The 17387-nt window shown below is 45.2% G+C and overlaps 1 protein-coding gene across 1 annotated transcript in view; it reads left to right on the top strand.

Annotated features, from left to right (window-relative positions):
- LOC114241688 (uncharacterized) overlaps window positions 1–14827 on the top strand; it is a 29899-nt gene extending 15072 nt beyond the window's left edge. Inside the window, exons 6-12 of the mRNA XM_028172607.2 lie at window positions 120–282; window positions 8700–8846; window positions 9900–10368; window positions 11696–11825; window positions 12280–12388; window positions 13212–13373; window positions 14702–14827. Of these exons, the coding sequence (XP_028028408.2) occupies window positions 120–282; window positions 8700–8846; window positions 9900–10368; window positions 11696–11825; window positions 12280–12388; window positions 13212–13373; window positions 14702–14806 (1285 nt within the window). The 3' untranslated portion in view covers window positions 14807–14827. The remainder of the gene's footprint in view (window positions 1–119; window positions 283–8699; window positions 8847–9899; window positions 10369–11695; window positions 11826–12279; window positions 12389–13211; window positions 13374–14701) is intronic.
- Window positions 14828–17387: the final 2560 nt, after the last annotated feature.

Genomic DNA, 17387 nt, shown 5'->3' with positions numbered 1-17387 from the left:
TACCTTGTAGATTTCTATGGGCTCCGGTAACCACTTAACACCAGGTGGGCTGTGAGCTGGACAACCCATCAAGCAATAAAAAAAAACTTACGAATATATGTCTTTGTTTTTCCACTTAGTTCAATACATCTCTGGGAATTATCCGAAGAGCCTACGTGGCGAAGCGATGTTGCCAGCGATCGAAAATCTACTAATTTAAAAGAAATAACTAGCGACGAAATCACTCTCACTGAGAAAGATCGAGAATTAAATTTGATTAATGATAGTATTGATAGCACTCAGGTATGTCTTGAGGTTAAAGTGAGAACGTAATCCTTGAACATGATTTTGACCCCCTTCAAAACGTCAGCTTAACTCGAAATTTGGTGTACTTATTAGGGACCGATGAAATTCAATATTTAAAAAAAAGAAAAAAAAAAGGTTCAACTAAAAAATTAAAAATAAATAATAGTTTAATTTTTTTTACAAAATACGCTTTTAAAGCGTGGGGTACATGGTATCAGTAGTTATAAATATTTTATGAACAGATATGAGTAGAAGGGTTATTTTGTTAATATCCTGAAAAGCACCCCACGCTTTGTTTTTGACAATAAAATCAATAATTTTTTCTTACCCTTTTTTATTTAAAATTTATTTTCTATTTTTTAGTTGGATTTTCTATAAAAGCGTATTTTGTTAGTTTTTTTAAACTATTATTTATTTTTGATGGTTGGCATGAAGTAGAACACTACTAAAAGGCTGCTAAGTGCTCACAGAGACTCAACGATATCACTGTGTGGCGTATCGTACAGCGACTTATCTCGTCAGTGCGTTCAGGATATCCTTGTGTGTCGTGTGCTGTGCAGAAGTGATCCTACGCGAGAGTGTTTCATCTGGCGTCAGCTGTTTCGGCGCGGTAACGTTCCGAGCAGCACAAACGAGGGACCCGGGAACAGGTGAGTTGATTGACACTATTCTATTCTTAACATTGGTTAATAGCGGGTAGGTGTCGATCAGCCTGTGAAAGCTGCGTAACCATTTTATTTTTTAATAAAACTGGTGTACGTGAGCGCCATTGAGTCTGGCCGCCCGTGTCTGTTCCCAGTCCTCCCCTACCCCTCGGGGTTAGGAGGGGCTGTTACCAACACCCGAAGGCCAATCCTCCACAGGTCTGTGGCGTCGGAGCCTTACAGGTAGGTCGTATGTTTAAGTTTTTTCTAGTTATTTCATTTCATTATTAATTGTACAATTGATTATTTCCTATGTCTATTCGATTTCATTGCATTACTTTACATTATTAGTTTCTTTATAATTATTAGGTAGAAAGTAGTTAAATTGTTCATATATTGAATTATCTTAAGTATATAGCAAGTTTAAAATTTTTTCATATCTACCCTCTTTTGGTGTAATATTTTTTTCGAATTCGTAATTTAATTTTTAAACCTAGATTACATTATTATTGGCATACCGATCACCGATCATAAGCCGTCCCCATTGTTTTGTCATTTTTTACAATAGTACTGACGATTGTGGTTGTGCGATCCCGTCGTATAAGTTGTATTGCAGCTAATAACTTGTAAATTTCATAGTATTATTTTATCTTTAGTTATTTTTACTTTTATTATTATTTTTATTTTTATTTGTGTGGTACCGGAGCTAGCCGGGAGGAGGAAGGTGCTAGTGTCTCGGTCGTGGCCCGCTCGGTCGTTGATCCCGGGGTTCCCTGATCTCAAACCTGGTTTTGAGATCTTCTAACCCGGGGGTCCCGGCTTTGTGGACCTGGCCCGTGGTATTGGTGTCCAAAACCCACCGTTTTTAGTTGGATAATATAATTATTTTATTGTTCTGTAGTCACTTAGAACTACATATGTAAATTTTCTTTCTTAAATTAATAACTTTAAAATTAATTGATAATAATTAGCAGTAGCTTTAAATTACATTGGTAGAATTCTCTTCGAATTGACAGTACTTAGTTTATATTAGAATGCCACATGCGACGGGTGACCCCAATCACGTTATCGTGGTAGTTAATAGTGGTAATTAAGGATAGTATTTATTGTTTATTTTGCCTAATTGAAGTTAGTTTGACTTAGTTATTAGTTTTGATTAGTATTGATAGACTCAACTATTAATTATTATTTTCCTTACTTTATTTTTTGTTTCCTTTTCTACTATTTAAATCAAGTATAGTTATACTTGGGACTGCTACTGACAAGCGTCACTAGTCTCCCCTTCACAGTCAAACTGACCTTACACTACACACTACATTCTTATTCTTCGAAACGAAGGGTCGGCTGACTGGTCGCCCATAGTGTATACATAGCCTTCCTAGTGAGGGCACCAATGTCCGCGTGATCTTCAGGATTACCAAATCATGTCTGGGGATCACTCACCCCCATAATCAGCACTCCCGGCCCGTCTCGTAAGGGACGCCAGGCTATGGCCGAATTACGGACCCATAGACCTGAACCAATGATCCGTACAGTCCCGATGGGGTTCGGAACTGACAATCGGCCCGGGCCTTCGGCCTCGGCCGGGGGTCCTCCGAGGATCGAACCGAGGGAAGGTGCCCTTCCCTCGTTGACCGATCCCTCGGGGCCCTCTCGGCCGCGGAAGAAGGCCAGGTCCGAGTCAGACCGAGGCTCATCGGACCAAGATAAACGACCAAGAATAGGTCCCTCCTCCAAATCGGAGGGAGAGGATAGCGAGGCCACGTCTTCTGCCCGTCCTCTTCCAACTCCAACTCCAACTCCAACTCTGTTTCTCCTTCTTCATCAAGGTCTTCATCCCCCATTGGGAGTCCCATCCCAGTAGCTAAACCCATCCCCAAACCGAGGGCCCCACCAGGACAGGGGTAGCCCCACGCCAACTCAGATCCCCTCCTCGATCCCCTTCCCCGACCATATCCCCTATCCCAGTGGATCCAACTCGAGGTGCCCCGCCCTAAGCGGCACGGCGGGCAACCTGGATTCAACCAGGTATATGGATCTCGAGTCCACTAAAGCTCAACAGGTCCCTAACCCGTACCAACCCACTCCCTCAACATCTTATGCGACCATAGCCGCATCCCAACCCCCAGTGGGTACTCGCCCCAGACCCACCCAAACCCAAGTCCCTCCTCCCCCGAGGCCGAGGGGTCGGGTCCAGGAGGAGCTCCGCCGGCATCCACCTATCATGGTGGAAGCCCTCCCGAACTGGTCTCGCCATATGGCAGCCATTAGGGAGCGCCTCGGTAGGGCTCCTTCTGCCAGACCCCACGGCGCCGGTTTCCGCTTCCTGCCGTCATCGGCGGAGGAGTACAGGGTGATCCAGGACTATCTTTCGAGGGCCTCCGCCGCAGACAAAACCATTAAATGGTTCTGTTATGCGCTGTCGGAGGAAATACCCTCGAAGGTGGCCGTCCGGGGTCTCCCTGCCGACACCGATGCGGCGGAAGTTACGAACGCCCTCAAGGAGCTGGGCTTTCCTGCTCGACATGCCCGGTGTATCCGGGCCAAGAGAGGGAGACAGGGCTGCGTTTTCTTCGTGGCCTTGGACCACCTCTCCAAGGGTGACCTCGCCCGGCTGTATTCAGTGAATGAACTGATGTACTTGCCGGGGGTGACGGTTGAGGGATGGCGTCCAAACCGAGGACCTGCGCAGTGTCACCGCTGCCAGGCCTTCGGTCACGCGTCCACCAATTGTCACCGTGCGGTCCGCTGCGTTCGATGTGCCGGCGAGCACATTGTGGCGGACTGCCCGAGGCCAAGGGATGGCCCATTATCCTGTGCAAATTGCGGGAAGGACCACGCCGCCATTGATCGGCGGTGTGTGGTCTACCGCAAGAGGGCCAGGATGATGGGAGTAACCATCCCCCCTCCTGCACCACCGGTGCCTCGGCCCAGGAATGTCCCGGCTCCAGTCGCACCTGTTCCCATCCCTAAGGGGAAGGGGAAAGGGAAATCTTCCCAAACCCCAGCCCCTCCCCCTCCTAGTACCATTCCGTCTGTCTCGGTAGTGGAGGCAGCGCCGTCAGCGACCACGCTGATGGCGCAGGCCAACCCGCCGCGACAGACCAAAACGTCCAACCCCACTCCTCGTGGCCGAGCCCAAATTATAGCTGTCACCACAGCCCACGACACTCGCCAGACAGCCGGCTCAGCCCCTAAATCTGCCAAAAATAAAATTAAAAATAAAAAAAAGAAGGAGAGGAAGAAACTCCTGAAGAAAATGGCGAGAGAGAGCAGCGCCAGAAACATGGAAGTGGACCAACAACTTCATGAGGCCATGGAAGCCAACGTAACTGCCGACCCTAACCCTCCACAACTGGAGGGACAAACATTGCCTCAAGCTCAACCTGAGCAGTTGGGCAATACTCTGCCCCCTCTTCCCCCCCGCCCTCAGCGCGAGCAGCGCAGCGGTCGGCAGGCCTCACAGCCTGCCGGCTTTGCTGCATGGCTTCTCGCGCTCTGGGAAAAATTGTCCGAGGTGGTCTCCGGAGTGATCCGCGAGATCGCCTCGGGAGCCAGCCCTTTCGGGGCTCTCTTGTCGGGGTTCTACCGAATGATTGCGCAGTTCAATGGCTAGCCAGGAACTGCGCATCATTTATTGGAACCCCGGCGGGGTAAAAACCCGCAAGAACGATCTCTTGGTTCTCGCCCGGGAGTACAACCCTGAGGTTGTGCTCCTGGGCGAGACCAAGCTACGTCCTCGGGATGTGTTCAGGATTCCAAACTACTTCATGTACCGACGTGACGAGGTGAGTCCTGCCGGGACGCCGTTCAGGGGCACTGCGGCGCTCGTCAGGCGAGACGTGGTGCATGATCAGTTGGATTTGCTGGCCTTCACATCGACAAGGTCGATCGGTGTGAGGATCCACACCTCGGGGGGAGATATGCGGGTTTATGCCGCGTATAGACCCCGGGGCCTGATTTCCACCCCGGGGACATAAGACGGGTCCTGAACTGCGACAGCCGCCCAGCTCTGCTGGTCGGGGACCTCAACGCGAAGCACGTCGCGTGGGGCTCCCGACTGAACTCAGCAGTGGGCAGGCGGCTGTTAGAAGATGCCGATAGGGGCGACTACTCTGTGGTCGGCCCCGACGAACCCACGCACATTCCGACCGCCGCGCAACTCCAGCCCGACGTGTTGGATGTGTGCGTTCATAAGGGGTTACGGTGCCCCTTAACTATTGAGGCACTGTACGACCTGGGTACCCCCCATCTCCCTATCCTGGTCACACTGGGAATGGGGCTCACCCGGGTTGCGACCTCGCCCCTACGACCGAAGGTCGACTGGGAGCTCTTTAAGAGACGCCTAGTCGACCTTCCCGCAATTCAGGACCCCAACACCCCTGAGGGGGTCGACGACGCGGCAGTCCGCCTTGTCGACTCCATCAGGGGAGCGATCGACCAGGCGACGACTCTTGTGCCCAGCGGCGGGCCCAGAGGTATACTCCCGGCCCATCTGAAAGCGATTATTCGCCGGAAGAGGGGCCTGAGGAGGCTCTGGGCGACAACTCGTTGTCCCAGGATCAAGCGCGAGCTTAATGAGCTGGAAGCGGAGTTGGCGGCGAAGATTAGCTCCTATCGGGGCTATGCGTGGGAGGAACGGATCGAGGAGGCCCGTGAGGACCCCTCGTCCGTGTCCCTCCACCGACTTTGCCGCCAGCTCTCAAATCGGCCTGCCCCGACTTGTCCACTCGTGGACGAGAGGGGCAACCGATGCTTCTCGGCTCAGGCCCGCGCCGATGTCCTGGCCGTAATGCTGGAGCGGCAGTTCGCTCCCAATAACTCTGCACCCTCAGAGGCCGCATTCCACCAATCGGTGGAAGAGAGCGTAGCAAGCCTACTCTCCTCCCCGGTGCCACCGTTGGGAGATGGTGATTTCATCACTCCCAGTGAATTGCGCCTCTCCATCAAGCGGATGAAGAGGCGCAAGGCGCCGGGCGAGGACGGTATTCCCTCCCTCGCATTTTTCCACTTCCCCGAAACGGTCGTGTCACTCATGACACGACTGTTCAATTCCATTCTGTCCACAGGACACTTCCCGGGAATTTGGAAATTGGGCAAGGTTATTGCCCTGCCCAAACCCGGCAAGGATAGGAGAAATCCCTCCAGTTATCGTCCGATCACTCTGCTGTCACATATGGGCAAGTTGTTCGAGCGGCTGCTGCTGAGAAGGGTGTCGCCGCACATCCTTCTCAGACCCGAGCAATTCGGGTTTCGCAGCGGTCACTCGACAACGCTGCAATTGGTCCGCGTTATGCACCACTTGGCGGATCGGTCCAACGCGCGCCAGTACACGGCCGCAGTCTTTCTCGATATCGAGAAGGCCTTCGACCGTGTCTGGCATGCGGGACTGATCTACAAGCTGTTGCAGAACACGGACCTCCAGCACGCCTATGTGCGACTGCTGGGGTCGTACCTGGAGGGAAGATCCTTCCTTGTCGCGGTCGAGGGCGCAAAGTCGTCGGTGCGCCCAGTCACGGCCGGAGTTCCCCAGGGAAGCGTCCTGGCACCAGTCCTCTACGCTCTCTACACCAACGACATTCCCACGCTTGAGGGCAACCTCCAAGTGTGGGAAGCCGACGTGAAGTTGGCGCTGTTTGCCGACGACAGCGCCTACTTCTCGTCCTCTAATTTCCCCTCTGCGGCCATTTCGAGGATGCAGAGGCTGTTGGACCTACTGCCCCAGTGGCTGGACCGATGGAGGGTCGCGGTCAATGTGGGGAAGACCGCGGCTATCCTCTTCGGTCCGGTCCGCACAAGAGCCGTCCCAGGACAGCTCAGTCTCCGTGGAGTCAATGTCGAGTTTAGGCCCAGTGTCCGATACCTGGGAGTCAGTATCGACCGGAGTTTGAGGATGACCGCCCACGCCAAGTCGGCGTTGGCGGCCGCCCGCTATGCGAGGTTTCTCCTCCGGCCGGTGTTGGCCTCCAGGTTGCCGACCAGGACTAGACTCGGCATTTACAAGACGTATGTCCGTTCCCGTATCACGTACGCAGCTGCGGCCTGGTATCACCTCATCCCGCAGATCATGCGGGTGAAGTTACAGGCCCAGCAGAATCTGGCTCTTCGCACGATAGTCGGAGCAGGGCGTTACGTCAGAAATGACGTAATCGCCCGGGATCTAGATGTGGAGTCGCTCGAGGAGTTCATTCGGAGGCTAGCTCGTAATATGTACGAGCGGGCTGACGGTGGACCCCACGAGCATCTCCACAATATAGCTCCCTTGCACGCCAGACCACCTGATGGTCAGGCGCTACCAAGGGAGCTACTGGAACCCCCGGCTATGGTAAGATAGTCGGCTTAACCGGAGTGATATGGGAGTGCTCATAATGAGTGCCCCCATGGGACTGAGCTGACCACACTCTTCATTTCCCCCCACACTGTTGGGGTGCCCCCCTATGGGGACCCATTTCTATCACCCGTTTGGGTGAACCACTCCCCCTTAAGGGGAGTGATTTACGTCGGTCCCTCCCCGCGACGGTCTTCCCCTTCTGGGGAGCCCCTAGCGGGTGAGCGCCAAACCAGTGCCGCGGCTCCCCCTCTAACTTGTAGAGGTGGGGCCGCGGCATGGGGCCGGTGGCGGGCCCCGGTTTAGTTGCTGACTGCTGCCCTGCTTTGTATATAGTGTATAGTTAGTTAGTTAGTTAGTTAGTAGTTAGTTTATAGTTAGTAGTTAGAGAAAAAAAAAAAAAAAAAAAAAAAAAAAAAAAAAAAAAAAAAAAAATAAAAAAAAATAAAAAAAAAAAATCAAGCAGAGGACAGCGGCCGGCGCCGGGGCGACTCCTCCGCGGGCATCACTCCACCCAGGAAAACAACAAGCCCATCGTATTATATTTAAGTATTTATTTATTTTGTCGATGTGAGTGTGCCGAGCACGCTGCGAACAGTCCCCTCCCATCTCGTCCTGCATCTATATCACCCCTGCCCTATGTGGCAGGGAGCTTCGTCCCGGGCAGTGGGGATTGCCCCGAGGCCCGTTCCGTGCCCCCGAAAGGGGGTACGACGACCCTTCTTGTCTTGTGACTTATCTCGTCCATAGAAACAGAACGCGTTACATCTTACCAGCCGAAACATCCAAGACTGCGGTGCTTGTCCGTATACATAACATTTTTCCCTGCGATAAATTCTAGTTGTTCGTTATCGATAAAAAAGAATATTAAAAAAATAATGTAATATAAAAAAAAAAACTAATATTTAAAAAAAAAGAAATGCGCGCTGAGTTTCTTGTCAGTTCTTCTCAGGACGGAGGCTAGTTTTGGTGAATTGGCCTTCAACTTGAAAATTGCAACTTGCAATGAATTGGCCTTCAACAAACTTGATTAAAAATATGTCAGAGGTAATTAAAAAAAAAAAACTACTAACAAATAAAAATCACCTTTTTTCCTCCTACCTAAGCTCGTAGCCTTGAGAGGCTATGTCAGCGAACGAATAGGTAGCCTGAAGGGATTTGTTAACACTAGCCCAAGCAAGAGCCGTGCTTCGCAGAATCTACCACCAGATCGGAATCGCGACCCACTGAGGAGATCCGGCAATAAACTCAGTGGGTACGAAAACATGTGAATATTTCCCTCCAGTCCGCGTAGAAAACAAGTGATAGTGTTAAAAATAAAAACCGATTCCATTAGTTCTGGAGTGCTTCAATTATCTTATTGTTTTCCCAACACTAAGTCTAGTCTATTGTCGAATTCGTGGGGTTGTAAAATCGATTTATTTATGCCACTTGTTTTGTAGGAAGCGATTCCTCGTGCCTTGCAAGCTTGCGCGTTCACGACCAGCGCTTTCAACTTATCGTGCGCGGAGAACGCTGACAGGATCATTGGCTTGGAACTGACCGCGCATGAGACCAAAGAGGCGAACGGAAGAAGAGTCCTGGGACAGGTAGCGATAATGTTTGTGGTTTGTTTGTTATTTGTCCTTTGTGTTGGCGGGATATTTTCACTCCGAATATATAAAAGTCGAACACACTATCTCAATAATATCTATAATGTGTACAATATTAATTGGGATCGTAATTAATTGGGATGAAATTAAATGAATTATGATGAGGCGAAATAAGGTGTTTTTAAATTGGTGGTTATTAACGTCTTGACTGCCATGTAAGTTAAGGTACCCTACGTGGCACACTGAAATCATTATGTCGATTTCTAGTAGTAAGGCGCCGGAATATCCAGTAGACTCTGGGAAAGACGAATCCGAAGATACTGACAATGAATCTATTTCTAAGAGACCTAAAATAATAAAACATACATTAACAAACAAAAGAATGCAAAGAGTTAGGCAATCCAGGCGCCTTAGTAACAGAAATCGACGTAATTACTTCAGTGCGTCGCGTAGGGCACCGGTGACCGACACGACAGTCAAAGCGTTAAGCGAGACTCCAGTGGAGTTTTAGGAAGAGCCCAAGATGTCACGTCTCGGCGACCTTGTTTCATTTCCCGACACTCGTGCCCTCTCACAGACGCTAAAAGGTTAATAAGCCACGGTCATCATAAGTTAAATCTGAATAAATAGAAAATAAAATAACTCCCAAGATTTCGCTCCTCGCACTCCCGCCAAAAAATATGTAATCGATTATTTTTCTCGACCGACAATCTAACGAGACTATTCTATTAGTCAGTTATTTTATCGAATATATTTATCGATTATTTTTAAAATGAGATACGTACTTAACCTATTTTCCCGAAGAAGGAATACAACATCGTGTCATTAGTAATGAAATCTGCAAAATGATATTGCCATAATCACTATACAATATTTTGTGTGGTTGCATTCACATTTTAATATGTCTATGAGCTGTGTCAATCACGTGATGTCAGAAGCGACTTCTTGATTCTTCATAGTACGCAGTATGTCAATCTTACTCCTCTGAGTAATTAATTGATCAAGACAATTGGCACACAAGAGTAATTCTGCATTTTTGTCCCTCTACAGGCGATCGTGCTTCAGCGCACAGGCAAACTTTGCGTGTGGCTGATAGTCCGAGATAAAAATAAAGGCAGCTTTACGGACATCGGCAAAGCTTACAGTTCACGAACGAGCTTGGAAATGTTTCAAACGATTGTACTGTCGGATTACATTGATTCGACAATCGAAGAAGGTGTTGCCTTTGATTTGTGTGCAGCCAAACGTAGATTGACGTTGAGGCGGCGAGAGAGAATCGAATTTTCGCGCCCAAACACGGCCAAGAAGTTCGAATGTGACGTTACGCGCGCTAAAAGTAACACAGTGTTGCCAGCCGATAAAAGGACTCCTATCATATGGGAGAGTATGATTTGTTACGATTTGAAGATTGTTAATGTTGGCAACATCGATCATTATTTGGTAGCCAAAAATGTTGGCGAGGTATTGAGTTGTAAGAAGAGCGTTGGCGGTGTTAAAGTTAGAAGATTTCGTGTGACAAGTAAGTGTCGAAACTATAATATTTATTCAACAGGCGATACAGTTTGTCAACGAAATTAAAGCAAACGGTTTTAAATTATACCCTCCTTTAAGTTTTTTAAACTACCCTACTTTTTCCATTGTTAAGCTTTTTAAATCATTTGGTGCTAAGCTTCTTTTCACATATTTTGCAGAAATTACATAAAGATTATTGAAAGTAAAAGTTCCTTATAAAAAGTTTAACTTAAAAAAAAACACAAAATTTAATGATAAATTCATAGCAAAATAATTTTAAATGTTATTTGTAAATGTTATTGACTTATTAGAAATTTAATATACGTGCGCGCGATAAGTCACGTCCGTACAGGTTGATAACTAATACCTAATATACCTACTGCGCAATAATCGGTATTCCGACGCTTCGCACTTTATACGCATTAATTGAGAGTCACTTTATCGACGGTTCGCGTTCAAAGGGTGAAGGACAAAGCTAGTATAGCGCCGTTTCCATACCGTTTGCTGACTATGGTCTAGTTATCGCATACAAAACAAAGATCCCAGAAATAGTGATGTGGGTGACCACAGAGGTTCCGGATAGTAGGGACGGGCTCTGTTTCGGTGGTGGGTGGTTGTTGGAACATGGGTTATGGTTGGAACTATTTACGATTTATTGAAATCTCATACCATCTATATATATATACTAATATATAAATCTACAGTGGTTTTTACGGATGTTCCATTATAACTATTGAACCATGCATCTGATTGACTTGAAACTTGGTATCCATGTAGAAAATATATGTACTTAATGTATAGGCTAATATTTATATGAGTGTTTGACTCCCTACACCAGTTGCGGGGGGGCGTTAATGATGAGAATCTTTGTGGGGGTGAGAAATAATAATGTTAATTTTAAATGCCCAGCGAAGCGGACGGGTACACCTAATATGACTATAGTATTGCACCTTTAGAATTGAAGGGATTTAACTTCTTTTTTTTTATTGCTTAAATTGGTGGACGAGCGCACAGCCCACCTGGTGTTAAGTGGTTACTGGAGCCCATAGACATCCACAACGTAAATGCGCCACCCACCTTGAGATATAAGTTCTAAGGTCTCAAGTATAGTTACAACGGCTGCCCCACCCTTCAAACCGAAACGCATTACTGCTTCACGGCAGAAATAGGCAGGGTGGTGATACCTACCCGCGCGGACTCACAAGAGGTCCTACCACCAGTAAAAACTATAACTTTTAAGAAAATGAGTGGTATACTTTGAACGTCTCCACATACTACATGTATTCTATCGTAACACGCAATTTTAATATCAGTCAATACTTTTTTGTGTTCAGACGATAAGTCGTCGGTGACCAATGTGCAAGTCGCCCCCGCGCTGCCGTACTTCATGGCGTCCACTGAGTCGGGAACTGTAAGCCTTTGTTCGTTACTGGAAAACAGGGTTCTGCTCACATTGGACTGTAGGTAAAAAAATTATTCTCATGAAGCGGTGATATAGTTACATGTGTAATTGTTTGTTTTAGATTTGTCGGAAAGCATATAAATGTTTATTAAAGGTACCTCATTGGTTAAGATATTGATAATGCGCAAAAAAACTTTTTACAAACAAATATGGTAGAGTTTGGAATGAAGTTGGGGAAATATTTCAAGAGGAAAACAAGACGATTTCTTATATCTTGTCTTGTATCATCTCGTGCCTTGTGTTTCGTGTCTCGTGCCGTGTGCCTCGTGCCTTGTGTCATGTGCCTCGTGCCTCGTGTCTCATGCCTCATGCCTCATGTTTCACGTCTCATGTCTCGTGTCTCACTCGTAGCTACCTTTGGTAGACCGCTAGAGAACCCCTTAAGCATTATGTCTGCCATCACACTCGTGTACGTAGACTTAAATATCGATTGACGTAGGTAGTTGTTTCACGCAGAAATATTTCTCCTGCTCGAGAACTGACTGAGAGGTGTCGATCGGATAGCAAGGGCAGGTACATCAGCAGCGTCGCAGCCCCAGCGGTGTCCGGTTGTGATGCTGGAATGGTTTGTATTACGATCCCCACGCCCCCTCTTTCTACGAGTTTAAGGGTCTCGACCTTCAAGTTATAGTAATGGCAGTGAAGCGATTGAAGTAGGTAGGCAGCGGCTTGGCTCCGTTCCTGTCATTGCTGAAGTCCATGGGCGACGGTAACCACTCAGCATCAGGTGGGTCGTATGCTCGTCTCCCTACACGGGCGAGAAAAACGTTTTAGAGACTTTAGGGTTTTTTCAGGGATATGAGTCCCTAATTACCGTTGAGGAACAATTCCATAGCGCTCAAGAGATATCTCATTCTATAACCGGATGGTATGGCCGTGGCAGATAATATCTCGGGAAACGCACTATGAATGAATTTTTGATACGACGCTAACCATTAATGGATATATTTTATTGTTATTGCTTAGATGGATGGACGAGCTCACAGCCCACCTGGTGTTAAGTGGTTACTGGAGCCCATAGACATGTACAACGTAAATGCGCCACCCACCTTGAGATATAAGTTCTAAGGTCTCCAGTATAAGAGATGCCCCGCTCTTCAAACCGAAACGCATTACTGCTTCACGGCAGAAATAGGCAGGGTGGTGGTACCTTCCGCACCACAAACAAGAGGTCCTACCACCAGTAATTACGCAAATTATAATTTTGCGGGTTTTTTTATTTTATTACACGATGTCATTCCTTCACCGTGGAAGTCAATCGTGAACATTTGTTAAGTACGTATTTCATTAGGTCAATAAAAAATTAATGGTTAATCAGTACATAATAGTTGAAAATTAATTTTGTTACGTAACGCAATAATGCTTGAGCTGGCAACCGTATTTCCTAGATGTCGGTGACGTCACTAATATGGCCGCCTTCGAACCCCTGTCAAATTTTCGCGCTTCTAAAGGACGGTAGCGTCGTCGCCTGGGACCTGACCACCAGTGACATCTACGGGAAAGTGTCAATGGAAAAATGTAGGTTTATAGCTGGCGGTCAAAATAGTTTGGTGAGTATAGTCCAAAGAGGTGAGGTGAGGTTTAGTCGTCGCGGCCTAAAGGATAAGACGTCCGGTGCATTCGTATGTAGCGATGCACCGGTGTTCGAATCCCGCAGGCGGGTACCAATTTTTCTAATGAAATACGTACTTACAAATGTTCACGATTGACTTCCACGGTGAAGGAATAACATCGTGCAATAAAAATTAAGCCCGTAAATTTATAATTTGCGTAATTACTGGTGGTAGGACCTCTTGTGAGTCCGCGCGGGTAGGTACCACCACCCCGCCTATTTCTACCGTGAAGCAGTAATGCGTTTCGGTTTGAAGGCAGCCGTTATAACTATATATGAGACCTTAGAACTTATATCTCAAGGTGGGTGGCGCACTTACGTCGTAGATGTCTATGGGCTCCAGTAACCACATAACACCAGGGGAGCTGTGAGCTCGTCCACCCACCTAAGCAATAAAAAAAAGCGACATTTGGCTTAATACGCGACATTTATCTTTGTAATTTAATGTGCGTTTTATTTGATATTAACATCAATAGTTTTATTTTTAATTGAACTTCAATTATATTAACCCCATTCAAGTATCTGAAGATTTTTTTTTGTTACGATATTTTTCCAAATTACCTATGTATAACTTTAAATGGCTCTCTTGTATAGTGTCAATAATGTCGTTTAGACCAAATAACCTGATATAGATAGAAACACGGAAAGGAAGAACGGAAAGAAAAAAAAAGTATTGATTTTTTTAAGGGATTTTATGACCTGGTAACTAAGACCTTTAAGTCATGTCTTATTTTAATTTATATTCTTATTTTTATGAAAAATGATGAAATGAAATGAAGATGATTAATTTGAGACATTAATCAACTGGGATGAAATTAAATGAAATGAGATGAGATGATAGGTATGCGATGAATTATAATCTCAGTAAGATGGTGGTCATTTACCGAGATTTTTTCAGTGGACTTTTTGGAGGATCTCGAGAAGTTACGTCCAGCGGCTTTGTTTCATTTTCCCACATTTGTGCACTTTCACAGATATTAAACAGTGAATAAACCACCGTTATTACTATTTACACACACTGAAGAAACACTAAATAGACAAAATAAAACAAATCACACAACTTCACTCCTCGCGTTCCCGCCAAAAAGTCCAAAAAGTATTTAGTAAGCTTTGTGATTAACAATTTGTGATTATAAAATTTATACAAAAACACATCTACCGTTGGGTTAAGGTCACTCACTCAAGTAGGTTTAAAACAAATATTTTGAAAACAATACCTATTATATTGGTCCGTACGTACTAAATTGATTCGACAATTTGTTTCAGGCCTTATTAACACACGAAGGTAGCACTCAACTGCACAAGTTAAAGAGTGATACTCCAAGTGACGAGAATATGAAGATTTTCAACAAATATGTCGCTCTGCTGTGAATTAAATGATTTTTTGAATAATTTGATTTTTGTTTTTTTTTCTTTCTTTCGAATATCAACTGTTAGTTGTATTTATTTTAGTTGTAACATGAAAGTTGGCGTGGCAGAAAGGATAAAACTGTATGCGCGCGAGTTCATGTCCATCGGGGCCAGAGGCGACGCGCGGGGGACAGCTCGTCCCACCGTCGCCTGCCTCCCCGCATTTGTCTGACGTCGAGTGTTGTCCGTGACGGTTGTGACGCGCGCTTATCGATATCGAAAATTTACGCTAACGCTATTGTGTTATTTAACCATGACTACTCCGATTCCAACAAGATCAGATAGAAAATAACCTACTGAAAAAAGGGTGGGTACCATCACCCTGCCTATTTCAGCCGTGAAGCATGCAGTAATGCGTTTCGGTTTTAAGGGTGGGGCAGCCGTTGTAACTATACTTGAGACCTTAGAACTTATATCTCAATGTGGGTGGCGCATTTGCGTGATGTCTATGGGCTCCAGTAACCACTTAACACCAGGTGGGCTGTGAGCTTGTCCACCCATCAAAGCAATAAAAAAAAATTAACACATACATATAATTATTAGTTGCTATGGGGACATTTGTGGTCCTACAAGCTCTTTCTGGTAATATTCTTAATATGTGTGCTTAATTGCGGCTTACTATCAATGGTCACACCCGGATCCCTAATAGTCTACCTCAGATAGTGGGGCACCATTAATATGATACGTGATACGGGAAATTGAACATCTTTTTCTAGTAAAATAAATGACATAGCACTTACTAATATTCAGACTCATGCCATTCGTACTACACCAGCCAAACAAATTATCCAAATCCCTTTGCAATAATTCAGACTAATGAATCGATCTTCACCATTATTGCTCCATGATAACGCGAGACCTCATACAGCACGAGAAACCGTTTTAACTCTAAAGGACTGGAATTAGAAACCACTTGTTACCTTCCATATTCGCCAGACCTTGCTCCAACGGACTAGCATTTTTTGCGCGATTTCGCAATTTTTTTATTTTATTGCCCTTGTAGGCAGACGAGCATACGGCCCACCTGATGGTGAGTGGTTACCGTCGCCCATGGACTTCAGCAATGCCAGGGGCAGAGCCAAGCCGCTGCCTACCGCTTAATACTCTCCACAAGCCTCGTTTGAAGAAGGACATGTCATAGTGCTCGGGAAAGACTGTGGAGGGGAGCCACAAGTGCATAGCGGGGTGGTACGTGGCAAAAAAGACCTCTGGAAACGCACTGTTGATGACCGCGTGGTAAGAAGTTTTCTTCCCGGGAGGCAGTACAAAATGCTTTCACACAGTTAGTAGAATCTAGATTTCCAGACGGCAGCAGCATACAGACGGCATACAGATGGCAGCAATGTATAGATAATAATGGTAAATATTTTAATTAAATAAATATGTTAAATGAAAAAATAAAACAAATTTCTATTTTTCAGTACAAATTGGCAATTTCATACTTTAACCTATATATTTATAACCTATATATTTCCCTAAGATACTGGATAATGTGTAATGTCAGTTCATAACGGAACGAATTATTCCCCAGTACGAAGAGCACTGAAAATAAGTCGCAGTGTATATTAGAACGTAGCTTAAATCGAGTTTATATTTCAGTCGAGGTGTTGTTATCTCGATCACACCGCCGAATTATAATAACTAGAGGTCCCGCAGTAGTCGAAATTCGACTATAATTAATTGGAATTTTATAATAAGTTTGTACACTATTATGATTTTATTTTATACTTCTATAAAATCACAATTTTCGCCAAGGCTACACTCTAAAAAAATAATAATAAAGACGAACAATATTTAATTTCACCACAGACGTCAAGAACTAAAGTTTGACAATAAATAGTATGCATGCGTGTGTGCGTCAAATACATGGTATGTAGTGTGTGTAATGTTTTCTTTATTGATTTAATGTATCTTATATGCATTATTTTAAAACTATATTCTATAGAGAAGAAGTGCACAATGCTAATATTTTTTACAAGCGACCCGCCCTCGCTTCGCTTCTGAAACATTAAAACACACATGAAACAAAAAAAAAAAAATTAAAAAAAAAATTAAAAAAGTAGCCTATGTTCATCAGGGACAATGTCGGCTTCTAATGGAAAAAGAATTTTTCAAATCGGTCCAGTAGTTTCGGAGCCTATTCGAAACAAACAAACAAACAAATCTTTCCTCTTTATAATATTAGTATAGATGTATGAAAAAAGTCCGCGCAATTTTCGTAAAAAGGGATACAAAGTTTTTGCTTCACTTCATAAAGATAACTAGCGACCCGCCCTCGCTTCGCTTCGGAAACTGTAATTTATTATTGATTTCTCCACTATTTAATGGATGTTATTATACATATAAACCATCCTCATCAATCACACATCTATTAAAAAAAACCGCATCAAAATCCGTTGCGTAGTTTTAAAGATTTAAGCATACACAGGGACAGAGAAAGCGACTTTGTTTTATACTATGTAGTGATGATAATACTAGCGAGATTCGCGGTCATTCACATAGATTCTGATCATCATTCACATACTTCATATTTAAGGTCATT

Source organism: Bombyx mandarina, chromosome 24 (genome assembly GCF_030267445.1).
Source record: "Bombyx mandarina strain Sakado chromosome 24, ASM3026744v2".
Taxonomy (NCBI): Eukaryota; Metazoa; Arthropoda; class Insecta; order Lepidoptera; family Bombycidae; genus Bombyx; species Bombyx mandarina.
The sequence above is the reverse complement of the archived record's forward strand: the minus strand, read 5'-3'. Positions and strand labels throughout refer to the sequence as shown.